Source organism: Rhinoderma darwinii, chromosome 3, assembly GCF_050947455.1.
Source record: "Rhinoderma darwinii isolate aRhiDar2 chromosome 3, aRhiDar2.hap1, whole genome shotgun sequence".
In the NCBI taxonomy this organism is placed as follows: Eukaryota; Metazoa; Chordata; class Amphibia; order Anura; family Rhinodermatidae; genus Rhinoderma; species Rhinoderma darwinii.
Genome location: NC_134689.1, coordinates 399,614,241 through 399,628,745, shown reverse-complemented (window position 1 = coordinate 399,628,745; position 14,505 = coordinate 399,614,241). Strand labels below are relative to the sequence as shown.

At 41.0% G+C, this 14,505-nt stretch overlaps 1 protein-coding gene across 1 annotated transcript; it reads right to left on the bottom strand.

The window, feature by feature from the left end:
• Positions 1-2,376: 2,376 nt before the first annotated feature.
• Positions 2,377-13,986, bottom strand: LOC142748382 (uncharacterized). The gene is made up of 2 exons (XM_075855482.1): positions 13,863-13,986; positions 2,377-5,358 (listed from the first exon to the last, which is right to left on the bottom strand). The coding sequence occupies exon 2, from the start codon at positions 5,271-5,273 to the stop codon at positions 4,281-4,283; it is 993 nt and encodes a 330-aa protein (XP_075711597.1). The 5' UTR covers positions 5,274-5,358; positions 13,863-13,986; the 3' UTR covers positions 2,377-4,280.
• Between the last annotated feature and the right edge of the window lie 519 nt (positions 13,987-14,505).

Genomic DNA, 14,505 nt, shown 5'->3' with positions numbered 1-14,505 from the left:
AAGTCTCCTTTGACTCCGCACCACACTTTAGCCAGCGCCAAACCAATTGCGGCTTAGAGGATCAACTTCTCATATACATTTACCAGGGTATATTTGCCAGGGCCCTGTATAGAATGGTCTAGTACATACCCTCAAATGGGGTTGTCCTGTTTAGAAAACCTATTTTTAAATACCATATTAGGGAATTCTAAGTTAATCGAGGGGAGCGCCCCTATTAGAGACCCTCACCTATTAGCCAAAGTAGAGTATTTCTACCTCTGGAGGACCCACGTGTCTGTGTATTACACGGATAGCCTATTGATTTGAATGGGCACCATGTAATTCTTGAATTCTCCTGTGGTAGCACTGCAGGGAAATTGAACACTTGCTGTCAGGTTTTCCAACTTTTCTCTGAATTAACTCAGTGATCATCTTATGATCGATGGATGAGCCTAACAAAAAAGGTTCGTCCAAAATTTACCACCCATTTAATAATGTGGGCCTAGCCCTCAAAGGTGCAACTATGTGTGATCCGTCCATTCTGTTTAAATCTTCTCCTTGACCTGGTTATCACTAAAAGTAAGAAAAACTTGGATGAGCCCTCCACAAGAAGCTCCACCTTAAATAACATATTAGGGGAATAGCATGAATAGCAATCGCCTATCATATTATTATTGGTAATACATGCGATCACCTAAAACAGAGAGGGTCATATCGGCCAAAATTCTTTGTCAGCTCTATCAAATACATGACCTGTGGAAGTCGGGGTGGTTACATAACTTTCTTAAAGCAGGTCACTTTCTCTTATATACTCTTTTTTTTCTATTTGTGGGAGACAATTGGGTTATTATCAGCTAGTTTATATAAGCAGTGATGTAACGTTGGGTTCCCTCTGGGGTTGCATAAGGGTGGGATATTATTAGTAAATCACTCCAAATTATTATATAACTGTGTAGACAGACATTGCTGCCTTTCCTAGAATTGGTAAACCCTATGGTAAACATATTTAGTGAGATAGAAACTCCAGTCCCACAATGAAGGGACCAGGGTGCAACTAGGCCGAGATTTCCATTACCTGTTCTAGAAACCTCCAACCATTGTTATAGGGGTCTGGGTCCTTCAAAATCACCACAACTCCTTTCTTCTGGCACTTGGAGGGGTCCCAGCTCCAAGACCGCCCACCAATGTTCTCTTAATGATCCCTTAATGATATGTCAGAAGATAACCCAAGTTGGAGCTCTCCTTTAAAGCTTTCTCTTATTGATAGAATGTCTGTATGAAAAATGCTAAACAATGGAGAATATGTATCAATAACAGTCCGAAGAAGAAATAGAAGTGTAAGGCCCCATGCACACGACCGTGCCCGTAATCACGATCCGTAATTACTGGCACGGCCGCCCGCGGGCCCCGTCCGCATTTGCGTACCGTGCTCCCATTATAATGTATGGGAGCACGGTCCGTAAAATAAAAAAATAGAACATCTCCTATATTTTACGGAAAGTTTTCTACGGGAAGGTGTCCATTGGCCAAAGAAATGAATGGGTCCGTAATTACGGACCGTAATTATGGACGAAATATACAGTCGAGTGCATGGGGCCTAAGGCTGGATTCACACACAGCATTTTGCTGTGTTCTTCGTGTTTTTTCTTTTACGGTGTTTCTTGTTTGTGGCATCTTTGTAACTCTTATGGGCTCAGTGGCATTTTTTTTAAAAACACAGAATGCTCTGGGTATTGCGTTTTTTTGGCCATTTTCCATAGGCTTCTCTTTAAGTAATTAAAAAAGGTACAAAAAAATCGAATGTTTATACATGCGTTTTTTCAAACAGTTTCATATGCTAGACAAAAAACCCTCAATGTAGGAGGCCTAAGGCTCTGTTCACATTTGCGTTGTTGTTTCCATTTGTAACCAATGGCGACCGACAGACCTCATTGACTTACAAAGGAGTCCATCGTAGTGTCCGACGTTTTGACAGGTAAAATAACGCTATTCTGTCGGAGGCTCTGACGTCAGTGTGAACATAGCCTAACCTGTAATATCAAGTTACTCGCCTGAAATCTGATTGATTTCTATGGACAACTACACTTGTCTATACCCATTATATAATGTGGTGCAAAGCCATTATAATCTAATGTCTAGTATGGTGGTCAGCAACCTGTGTCTCTCCAGCTGTTTGGGAAACTACAACTCCTAACGTGTATGCCAGGAATTGTAGTTCCCCAAGAGTTGCAGAGATGCCATTTTTTGTATAACCAGACAAATTAATTATACAGAATATCTGACTGGCCACCATAGGTTATAACGTGTCGTTCTTGTAACTATGGAATGCCCAAGGTCTAAGGATCACCCCCCAACCCAAAGAAACGATATGTCCGTACTGTAAAACAATTCATTTATTTATTTACAAAAATCAGTAATTAACACGTGTAGTGTATGTTCACATAATAAGCAGGTGAGATGGAGGGATGAGGGGGTTTATATAGGATCCTGTGTAGCCCTTTTACCCTAAGCAAGATTGACAATAAAAACATGGCATCTCTAGAGAAAGAAAAGCGAAAGGGAAGATGGAGGGAGCACTTGGGGAAATGCGTTGTGGTGAGCCGAGGAACCTGAGAAACACTTCAGGACGAGAAGTTTGGTAGCTGAGGAAGAAGATGATGGGAGCGGAGGAAGCAAATATCAAGAAGTCTTAACATTTTGAAGATGATGAAAGATAAGGAAGCACAAACATGTGGCCTGAAGAAGAAGTTGGGCATCAGGTACTTCCTATGAGGGAAACTAGAGGTCTATGGAACAAAGTTTTACAGGGTAAAACTTCCATATTGACTCCTAGCAGAAGGTTATGGCCATGTATTCTTGCTGTCTCCTTTGCTGGTGAACTGTGAGATAGCTCCTGTTGAGACATGTTGTCTTGGTACGGCCAACCAGTCTTAGAAACGAAGACTGGTTTCCACCATAGGACTCAATAGCCATAACCTCCACGCCAAAGCCCTTCAGGAAATTCTGCATCTATGACTGGTAGAGCCCCATGTCTTGTGGAATGTGAGGCAGACCTAACAAGGAAGATGGTGGCATGAGGAAAGCATGGCTGAGGAAGCTTGGAAGATAAGTGTTATGAAATGTAGAAGAACAGAGTTAGGGGACACTATAGACAAGGTAAGAGAGATATGGAGACCATGAAATGGTGAGAGAGACAGAGGCCATGGGAGTGAATGAGAGCAGTAAGCTGGAGACAGTGAAGGTCCATCGTAATGGTAACACCACCAATGAAGCAACGTTTTTATAGGAAATAAATCTAGAAACCTGGTGATCATAACCACAAAAATAACCTACCATGGTGGGAATGGGGGGGGGGGGGGTGGGGGTGGTGGTCGATAAAAGAAACTGGGGAAAGCAGGAGAAGAAAGGTAAAAAATAATGACGAGGTATATAAAATGCCCAGACAGAACCAGTGCGAACCAAATGTCTAATGACTGGTCCTGTATTATGAGAAACATATCAGCTATTTTTTCGAACACTTCATAACACTGGTATTGGACCCTCAGGAGAGAAGGATGGTTACTTTGCATCTCCGCCTACTTAAGAAGGTCCATATTGGTTTTCTGAGATGTAAATACTTGACATAGAGCTGGTTGGGTTGAGGAGTCCCTCAGGAAAAAGTAAAATCCCCAAAACTGTGGCAATACACGATTTATGTAGGCACCATTAAAATATGGATACTTAAAGGACTGATATAATTTTGGGTGAATAATTCACAGATCTCAAACACACACTAGAACTCTATATGCACGTATTTTCTTCTACAACTGCCCGTCACGGAGGAGACATAGGTGTGTGACAATGCCATGGTGACAATAATGTCTATGTAACAAAAACTGCCATGTAAGGAGGTCACTCGGCTTCCATTCAATTGTTGTGAGATTTAAAAAAAGTGAAGAAATTGCACCAATGTGACCTAACAGGAAGTGTTTTTAAACATTTTGGCAGCCTGACACATAAAACACAAGTCCTTTTTTTTTTTCTTGTTTCAGACAGTATTATATTACTTCCTCCCTCCAGTAGAGGAAAAGAGGTCACATCAGTCCATTGTATATCTCAACCACCGGGCTGCTTCAGTGTCCTTCGGCAAGGGAACTAATCTCTTTCTAGCACCAAACTCATGATATCATGCCGTATTATGTGGAGCAGCTGACGCGCTTCGGATAACTAGAGGAAACCGGTTGTGTGTTTTTTGTAATAAGTCTCAAGTATTTCTGGTTAGTAATATGCGATGAATTCTGGCTCATGAGGAACTTACAGTACTAATCAGGTCCACTTCGACCCATCTGCGATGAAAAAATTCTCTTCAGTTGGGCCACCTCTGCGGACAGTGAGGCAAGTTGGGACCTAAGTTCAGAGCTTTCTGCAGGCTGAACAGGGGTTGCTTCCTGACCTTGATTTCCCCACCGTCCCCGTGGACAGGCCATTGGTTGCTGGGGGAAAGTTGGGGTCACTTCAGTAGGAAAACTGTTCATTTCCCTGGAGACCGGTGCTGCCGCATGAGGACCCTCCTCACCTGTAGCACAGGCCTTAAACCTCAACTTGTGTGGGAGGCTTTTATAAAAGTCAGGATGAGTGTCAAGTCTTGTGCGAGGATTTTCTAAAGTCTCTCCTGGAACGGGTCCGTAATAATTTATGGATGAAGGCTGTAAAGTTTGAGGTTCCTGTTCAGGAACTCTGTCTTCAAAGAAAACTGGACTGCCTACACTGGGAGTGGAAAATCCAGAATCTTCTGAATGAGGCATTGACGGAGGAGGGTTTGGAGGAGTAGGGTCATGGAGACCGCACGGCTGTACATATGTCCCACGAGTTTCCTCACAGGGATCCCGTACCAGGCCAAAGCGGAATCGAAGTGCGAGCAGCTCAGCTCGTAGCCTTGCATTCTCCTCAAGAAGAGCAATGACACGTCCTTCTAGGGCAAGGTCACCAGCACGACGTTTCTCTCTTGAGCGTTTAGCCGCCTCGTTGTTTTTTTTCCGTTTGTCCCAGTAACCGTCATCCTTTTTCTCATCCGGAGTGAATTCTCGGCGGCGGCGAAGGCTACTGGATGATGGTGAACTACTTGGTGAAGTACTTCGGCGACCGAGGAGAGAACGAGCAAGAAGGAGGCCTGAACCGGACAGGAGGGATCCTGCAGATGAGGTATCTTCAAGATCACTCAGTGAAGAAGGAGGAGGAGCATATGGTTCAAGAGTAGGAGGAGCCTGGTTAGAGGACCGATCCTCGGAGGTGGAGCAAGGAACCTGACCATTCATATTAGGGTGAGGGGAGAGGGCTGGAGGGGAGAGGTCACTGAGTTGAGCCAGGATTGTGCTTGGTTGGTGGTCAAAGAGCAAAGTCCTGTTAAAAACAAGAGAGGGAATGAGTCATTATTGAGCAGAAGAAAAGAACTACTATTTTTATATTATGAAGTGTTAGTTCCTGGCAGATATGACATATACTGTAGAACATTCTACAAACTAGCTGGAACAATTCACATTCCCCTTATAAAGCTGATTATTTTATATGGACTTTTACGATCATTCTTATTTCTCTGCAGAGCCCCCGCAGGAAAAGCAAAGCACTACAGTCTATCCATAGTAACTCAACCTGTTTTTTCTTTTTTATGGACTGTGGGGCCACCCGACATGGTCCGATGTCTCCCCAAGAGTAACTAATGATGAGAAAGCTTCCTAAGAAGAAGCCCCCCCACCCCCGCCATGAAATTAGATAAACATTCTAGAAGTGAAGGACCCTATAGCTTTAATCACGAGCCATCCATTGGTGGGTCAAAACTTCTTGGCGTAAATAAAATGTTTGCTGTCACTGCCATATAGTAAATATTACCATGTCACTGGACACATGTAGTCATTTTAAGAGTACTAGGACTGATTTAAGCTCCTTTACAGTCACAATCTGCAACCCTACACTCTAGACGTAGATCTTTCAAACCAACCTTGACCTAGATCTCTAACCCTAACCTTAAAACCGCGACCTAGATCTCTAGCCCTAACCTTAAAACCGTGACCTAGATCTCTAGCCCTAACCTTAAAACCGCGAGCTAGATCTCTAGCCCTAACCTTAAAACCGCGAGCTAGATCTCTAGCCCTAACCTTAAAACCACGACCTAGCTCTCTAGCCCTAAACTTAAAACCGCAACCTAGATCTCTAGCCCTAACCTTAAAACCGCGACCTAGATCTCTAACCCTAACCTTAAAACCACGACCTAGATCTCTAGCCCTAAACTTAAAACCGCAACTTAGATCTCTAGCCCTAACCTTAAAACCGCGAGCTAGATCTCTAGCCCTAACCTTAAAACCACGACCTAGATCTCTAGCCCTAAACTTAAAACCGCAACCTATATCTCTAGCCCTAACCTTAAAACCGCGAGCTAGATCTCTAGCCCTAACCTTAAAACCGCGACCTAGAGCTCTAGCCCTAACCTTAAAACTGCGACCTAGATCTCTAGCCCTAACCTTAAAACCGCGACCTAGATCTCTAGCCCTAACCTTAAAACCGCGACCTAGATCTCTAGCCCTAACCTTAAAACCGCGACCTAGATCTCTAGCCCTAACCTTAAAACCGCGACCTAGATCTCTAGCCCTAACCTTAAAACCGCGACCTAGATCTCTAGCCTTAACCTTAAAACCGCAACCTAGATCTCTAGCCCTTACCCTAGATGTCTAACCCCAATCCTCACCATCTCTTTTGCTAACCCTCAACCTAAAACCAAACCCATTCCATTACCCTAGATTTTCCCGTCTGTAACCCCAACTCCCACCCTATTACAGTTCTCTGGAAAGTTCTGGAGAAGACGTGAAGTTCCCCCATTACGTAAATAAGCCTTTCAACTAATCTCAGCCATTTTCTACTTTGCATTTCTTATCTAAGCGAGAGGCGACTGGAAGAACAGACGGCCTCACATTTGTCTAGCGAGACACCCATGGAACACGTTGGGCGCTCACCAATACGTCCGCCGGAGGGAGGGGAACGCATTTTAATATTGAGTTATAATTGTGTAACCGTTTCTTGGAAAGCAACATCACAGAGAATCTTCTTATGAAATAGACAATCAAACATTGTCTCTTATACAAATAAAGGTACAGCAGTCACGTATTAGAGTGTCAGCTCTGCAGTATTATGCGTCCTCCTATTACTATATATAATAATCACAGAGTATAGTTCTCTGCGGTCCCTCCTCTTACTGTATAACAGTCACATATTAGAGTGTCAGCTCTGCAGTATCTTATTCACCCCCCCACACACACACACACACACATATATATTAGAGTGGCAGATCTCTCATTACTATACAAGAAGCATAGATTAGAGTGTCAGCTCTGCAGTACCATATTCTTCCCTCTTTACTATATAGCAGTCACATATTAGAGTGTCAGCTCTCCCATTACTATATAGCAGTCACATATTAGAGTGTCAGCTCTCCCATTACTATATAAGAATCATAGAGTAGAGTAGAGTGTCAGCTCTGCAGTACCATATTCTCCCCTCTTTACTATATAGCAGTCACATATTAGAGTGTCAGCTCTCCCATTACTATATAGCAGTCACATATTAGAGTGTCAGCTCTCCCATTACTATATAAGAATCATAGAGTAGAGTGTCAGCTCTGCAGTACCATATTCTCCCCTCTTTACTATATAGCAGTCACATATTAGTGTCAGCTCTCTCATTACTATATAAGAATCACATATTAGAGTGTCAGCATTATTACTACAATATAGCAGTCACCTATTAGAGTGTCCGTTCTCCTATTCCTGTATAGCAGTCACATATTAGTGGCATCTCTCTCATTACTATATAGCAGTCACATATTAGAGTGTCAGCTCTCCCATTACTATATAGCAGTCACATATTAGAGTGTCAGCTCTCTCATTACTATATAGCAGTCACACATTAGAGGTGTCAGCTCTCCCATTACTATATAGCAGTCACATATTAGAGTGTCATCTCTCTCATTACTATATAGCAGTCACATATTAGAGTGGCATCTCTCCCATTACTATATAGCAGTCACATATTAGATTGTCAGCTCTCTCTCATTACTATATAGCAGTCACATATTAGAGTGTCAGCTCTCTCTCATTACTATATAACAGTCACATATTAGAGTGGCATCTCTCTCATTACTATATAGCAGTCACATATTAGATTGTCAGCTCTCTCTCATTACTATGTAGCAGTCACATATTAGAGTGGCATCTCTCTCATTATTATATAGCAGTCACATATTAGAGTGTCAGCTCTCCCATTACTATATAGCAGTCACATATTAGAGTGGCATCTCTCTCATTACTATATAACAGTCACATATTAGAGTGGCATCTCTCTCATTACTATATAGCAGTCACATATTAGAGTGTCAGCTCTCTCATTACTATATAGCAGTCACATATTAGAGTGGCATCTCTCCCATTACTATATAGCAGTCACATATTAGAGTGGCATCTCTCTCATTACTATATAACAGTCACATATTAGAGTGGCATCTCTCTCATTACTATATAGCAGTCACATATTAGAGTGTCAGCTCTCCCATTACTATATAACAGTCACATATTAGTGGCATCTCTCTCATTACTATATAGCAGTCACATATTAGAGTGTCAGTTCTCTCATTACTATATAACAGTCACATATTAGAGTGTCAGCTCTCTCATTACTATATAGCAGTCACATATTAGAGTGTCAGCTCTCTCATTACTATATAGCAGTCACATATTAGAGTGGCATCTCTCCCATTACTATATAGCAGTCACATATTAGAGTGGCATCTCTCTCATTACTATATAACAGTCACATATTAGAGTGGCATCTCTCTCATTACTATATAGCAGTCACATATTAGAGTGTCAGCTCTCCCATTACTATATAACAGTCACATATTAGTGGCATCTCTCTCATTACTATATAGCAGTCACATATTAGAGTGTCAGTTCTCTCATTACTATATAGCAGTCACATATTAGAGTGTCAGCTGTCTCTCATTACTATATAGCAGTCACATATTAGAGAGTCAGCTCTCTCATTACTATATAGCAGTCACATATTAGAGAGTCAGCTCTCTCATTACTATATAGCAGTCACATATTAGAGTGGCATCTCTCTCATTACTATATAGCAGTCACATATTAGAGTGGCATCTCTCTCATTACTATATAACAGTCACATATTAGAGTGTCAGCTCTCCCATTACTATATAGCAGTCACATATTAGAGTGGCATCTCTCCCATTACTATATAGCAGTCACATATTAGAGTGGCATCTCTCTCATTATTATATAGCAGTCACATATTAGAGTGTCAGCTCTCCCATTACTATATAGCAGTCACATATTAGAGTGGCATCTCTCTCATTACTATATAGCAGTCACATATTAGAGTGGCATCTCTCTCATTACTATATAGCAGTCACATATTAGAGTGGCATCTCTCTCATTACTATATAGCAGTCACATATTAGAGTGGCATCTCTCCCATTACTATATAACAGTCACATATTAGAGTGTCAGCTCTCCCATTACTATATAGCAGTCACATATTAGTGGCATCTCTCTCATTACTATATAGCAGTCACATATTAGAGTGTCAGTTCTCTCATTACTATATAGCAGTCACATATTAGAGTGTCAGCTCTCTCTCATTACTATATAGCAGTCACATATTAGAGAGTCAGCTCTCTCATTACTATATAGCAGTCACATATTAGAGAGTCAGCTCTCTCATTACTATATAGCAGTCACATATTAGAGTGGCATCTCTCTCATTACTATATAGCAGTCACATATTAGAGTGGCATCTCTCTCATTACTATATAGCAGTCACATATTAGAGTGTCAGTTCTCTCATTACTATATAGCAGTCACATATTAGAGTGTCAGCTCTCTCTCATTACTATATAGCAGTCACATATTAGAGAGTCAGCTCTCTCATTACTATATAGCAGTCACATATTAGAGTGGCATCTCTCTCATTACTATATAGCAGTCACATATTAGAGTGGCATCTCTCCCATTATTATATAGCAGTCACATATTAGAGTGGCATCTCTCTCATTACTATATAGCAGTCACATATTAGAGTGTCAGTTCTCCCATTACTATATAGCAGTCACATATTAGAGTGTCGGCTCTCCCATTACTATATAGCAGTCACATATTAGTATCTGCTCTCTCATTACTATATAGCAGTCACATATTAGAGTGTCAGCTCTCTCTCATTACTATATAGCAGTCACATATTAGATTGTCAGCTCTCTCATTACTATATAGCAGTCACATATTAGAGTGTCAGCTCTCTTATTACTATATAGCAGTCACATATTAGTGTCAGCTCTCCCATTATCATATAGCAGTCACATATTAGAGTGTCAGTTCTCCCATTACTATATAGAAGTCACATATTAGAGTGGCATTTCTCCCATTACTATATAGAAGTCACATATTAGAGTGGCATTTCTCCCATTACTATATAGCAGTCACATATTAGAGTGGCATCTCTCCCAATACTATATAGCAGTCACATATTAGTGGCATCTCTCTCATTACTATATAGCAGTCACATATTAGAGTGTCAGCTCTCCCAATACTATATAGCAGTCACATATTAGAGTGGCATCTCTCTCATTACTATATAGCAGTCACATATTAGAGTGGCATCTCTCCCATTATTATATAGCAGTCACATATTAGAGTGTCAGTTCTCTCATTACTATATAACAGTCACATATTAGAGTGTCAGCTGTCTCTCATTACTATATAGCAGTCACATATTAGAGAGTCAGCTCTCTCATTACTATATAGCAGTCACATATTAGAGAGTCAGCTCTCTCATTACTATATAGCAGTCACATATTAGAGTGGCATCTCTCTCATTACTATATAGCAGTCACATATTAGAGTGGCATCTCTCTCATTACTATATAGCAGTCACATATTAGAGTGGCATCTCTCCCATTACTATATAGCAGTCACATATTAGAGTGGCATCTCTCCCATTACTATATAACAGTCACATATTAGAGTGTCAGCTCTCCCATTACTATATAGCAGTCACATATTAGAGTGGCATCTCTCCCATTACTATATAACAGTCACATATTAGAGTGTCAGCTCTCCCATTACTATATAGCAGTCACATATTAGAGTGGCATTTCTCCCATTACTATATAGCAGTCACATATTAGAGTGGCATCTCTCTCATTACTATATAGCAGTCACATATTAGTGGCATCGCTCTCATTACTATATAGCAGTCACATATTAGAGTGGCATCTCTCTCATTACTATATAGCAGTCACATATTAGAGTGGCATCTCTCCCATTACTATATAGCAGTCACATATTAGTATCTGCTCTCTCATTACTATATAGCAGTCACATATTAGAGTGTCAGTTCTCCCATTACTATATAGCAGTCACATATTAGAGTGTCAGCTCTCCCATTACTATATAGCAGTCACATATTAGAGTGTCAGCTCTCCCATTACTATATAGCAGTCACATATTAGTGGCATCTCTCCCATTACTATATAGCAGTCACATATTAGAGTGGCATCTCTCTCATTACTATATAGCAGTCACATATTAGAGTGTCAGCTCTCCCATTACTATATAGCAGTCACATATTAGTGGCATCTCTCCCATTACTATATAGCAGTCACATATTAGAGTGTCAGCTCTCCCATTACTATATAACAGTCACATATTAGAGTGTCAGCTCTCCCATTACTATATAGCAGTCACATATTAGAGTGTCAGTTCTCTCATTACTATATAGCAGTCACATATTAGAGTGGCATCTCTCTCATTACTATATAACAGTCACATATTAGAGTGTCAGTTCTCCCATTACTATATAACAGTCACATATTAGAGTGTCAGCTCTCCCATTACTATATAGCAGTCACATATTAGAGTGGCATCTCTCCCATTACTATATAGCAGTCACATATTAGAGTGGCATCTCTCTCATTACTATATAGCAGTCACATATTAGAGTGGCATCTCTCCCATTACTATATAGCAGTCACATATTAGAGTGGCATCTCTCTCATTACTATATAGCAGTCACATATTAGAGTGTCAGCTCTCCCATTACTATATAGCAGTCACATATTAGAGTGGCATCTCTCTCATTACTATATAGCAGTCACATATTAGAGTGTCAGTTCTCCCATTACTATATAGCAGTCACATATTAGAGTGTCGGCTCTCCCATTACTATATAGCAGTCACATATTAGTATCTGCTCTCTCATTACTATATAGCAGTCACATATTAGATTGTCAGCTCTCTCATTACTATATAGCAGTCACATTAGAGTGTCAGCTCTCTTATTACTATATAGCAGTCACATATTAGTGTCAGCTCTCCCATTACTATATAGCAGTCACATATTAGAGTGTCAGTTCTCCCATTACTATATAGAAGTCACATATTAGAGTGGCATTTCTCCCATTACTATATAGCAGTCACATATTAGAGTGTCAGCTCTCCCAATACTATATAGCAGTCACATATTAGAGTGGCATCTCTCCCATTACTATATAGCAGTCACATATTAGAGTGGCATCTCTCCCATTACTATATAGCAGTCACATATTAGAGTGTCAGCTCTCTCATTACTATATAGCAGTCACATATTAGAGTGGCATCTCTCCCATTACTATATAGCAGTCACATATTAGAGTGTCAGCTCTCTCATTACTATATAGCAGTCACATATTAGAGTGTCAGCTCTCTCATTACTATATAGCAGTCACATATTAGAGTGGCATCTCTCCCATTATCATATAGCAGTCACATATTAGAGTGTCAGTTCTCCCATTACTATATAGCAGTCACATATTAGAGTGTCAGTTCTCCCATTACTATATAGAAGTCACATATTAGAGTGGCATTTCTCCCATTACTATATAGCAGTCACATATTAGAGTGTCAGCTCTCCCAATACTATATAGCAGTCACATATTAGAGTGGCATCTCTCTCATTACTATATAGCAGTCACATATTAGAGTGGCATCTCTCCCATTACTATATAACAGTCACATATTAGAGTGTCAGCTCTCCCATTACTATATAGCAGTCACATATTAGTGGCATCTCTCTCATTACTATATAGCAGTCACATATTAGAGTGGCATCTCTCTCATTACTATATAGCAGTCACATATTAGAGTGTCAGCTCTCTCATTACTATATAGCAGTCACATATTAGAGTGTCAGCTCTCCCATTACTATATAGCAGTCACATATTAGAGTGTCAGCTCTCCCATTACTATATAGCAGTCACATATTAGAGTGTCAGCTCTCCCATTACTATATAGCAGTCACATATTAGAGTGTCAGCTCTCCCATTACTATATAGCAGTCACATATTAGAGTGTCAGCTCTCCCATTACTATATAGCAGTCACATATTAGAGTGGCATCTCTCTCATTACTATATAGCAGTCACATATTAGAGTGTCAGCTCTCCCATTACTATATAGCAGTCACATATTAGAGTGGCATCTCTCTCATTACTATATAGCAGTCACATATTAGAGTGTCAGCTCTCCCATTACTATATAGCAGTCACATATTAGAGTGTCAGCTCTCCCATTACTATATAGCAGTCACATATTAGTGTCTGCTCTCCCATTATCATATAGCAGTCACATATTAGAGTGTCAGCTCTGCTGCACCTCACTGCCCCCATTACTGTCGTATACCCTGAAGATAGAGTGCTAGCTCTGCAGGTCAGGCTCCTGTCTCATTGCTGGGCTGGTTTTAAGCATAGATTCCGTACACCGCATGTAATGTGGGCATTGCCCCCTGGTATGGTGGTGCCCCCTTCTGGTGTACCTGTGCGGGCAGAGGTTCCTGGCAGTCGGGCAGGAGCAGGCAGGAGCTGGGTGCTTGCAGCAGTCTCCCTGGGTGTCTCATGCTCTGTCTCTCTCACTATCATGTATATACACAGTGTGCGGCTCTCTCCCTGCCCTGCAGAGTTCACATGAGGCTGAGCAGTCACCTTACTTAACCCTAGTGCGTCCTGTGAGAATGTGCCAGCCTCCCCTCCCCCTCCAGACTGTCCCACAACACCCCTCTCCTTTCTCTGATAATAACCCCCCCCCCCCCATTATAACGAGATAGAGAGATATAATATTACTGACACCAGCCCCACTATGTACATTGTCCCCATGTTATGCAACCAGTGCCTAATGCAAGCTGGGGTGACGGGAACTACAAGTCCCAGCATGTATGAGCATTGTATAACATGGAGACATTACTAATCATGTGTCTAGTATAAGATGGGGTGACGAGGACTACAAGTCCCAGCATGTATGAGCATTGCATAACACGGAGACATTACTAATCATGTGTCTAGTATAAGATTGGGTGATGAGGACTACAAGTCCCAGCATGTATGAGCATTGCATAACACGGAGACATTACTAATCATGTGTCTAGTATAAGATGGGGTGACGAGGACTACAAGTCCCAGCAT

Coding starts and splice junctions, on each gene's coding strand:
- LOC142748382 (XM_075855482.1), bottom strand. CDS start 5,273: ATGAATGGTCAGGTTCCTTGCTCCACCTCCGAGGATCGGTCCTCTAAC.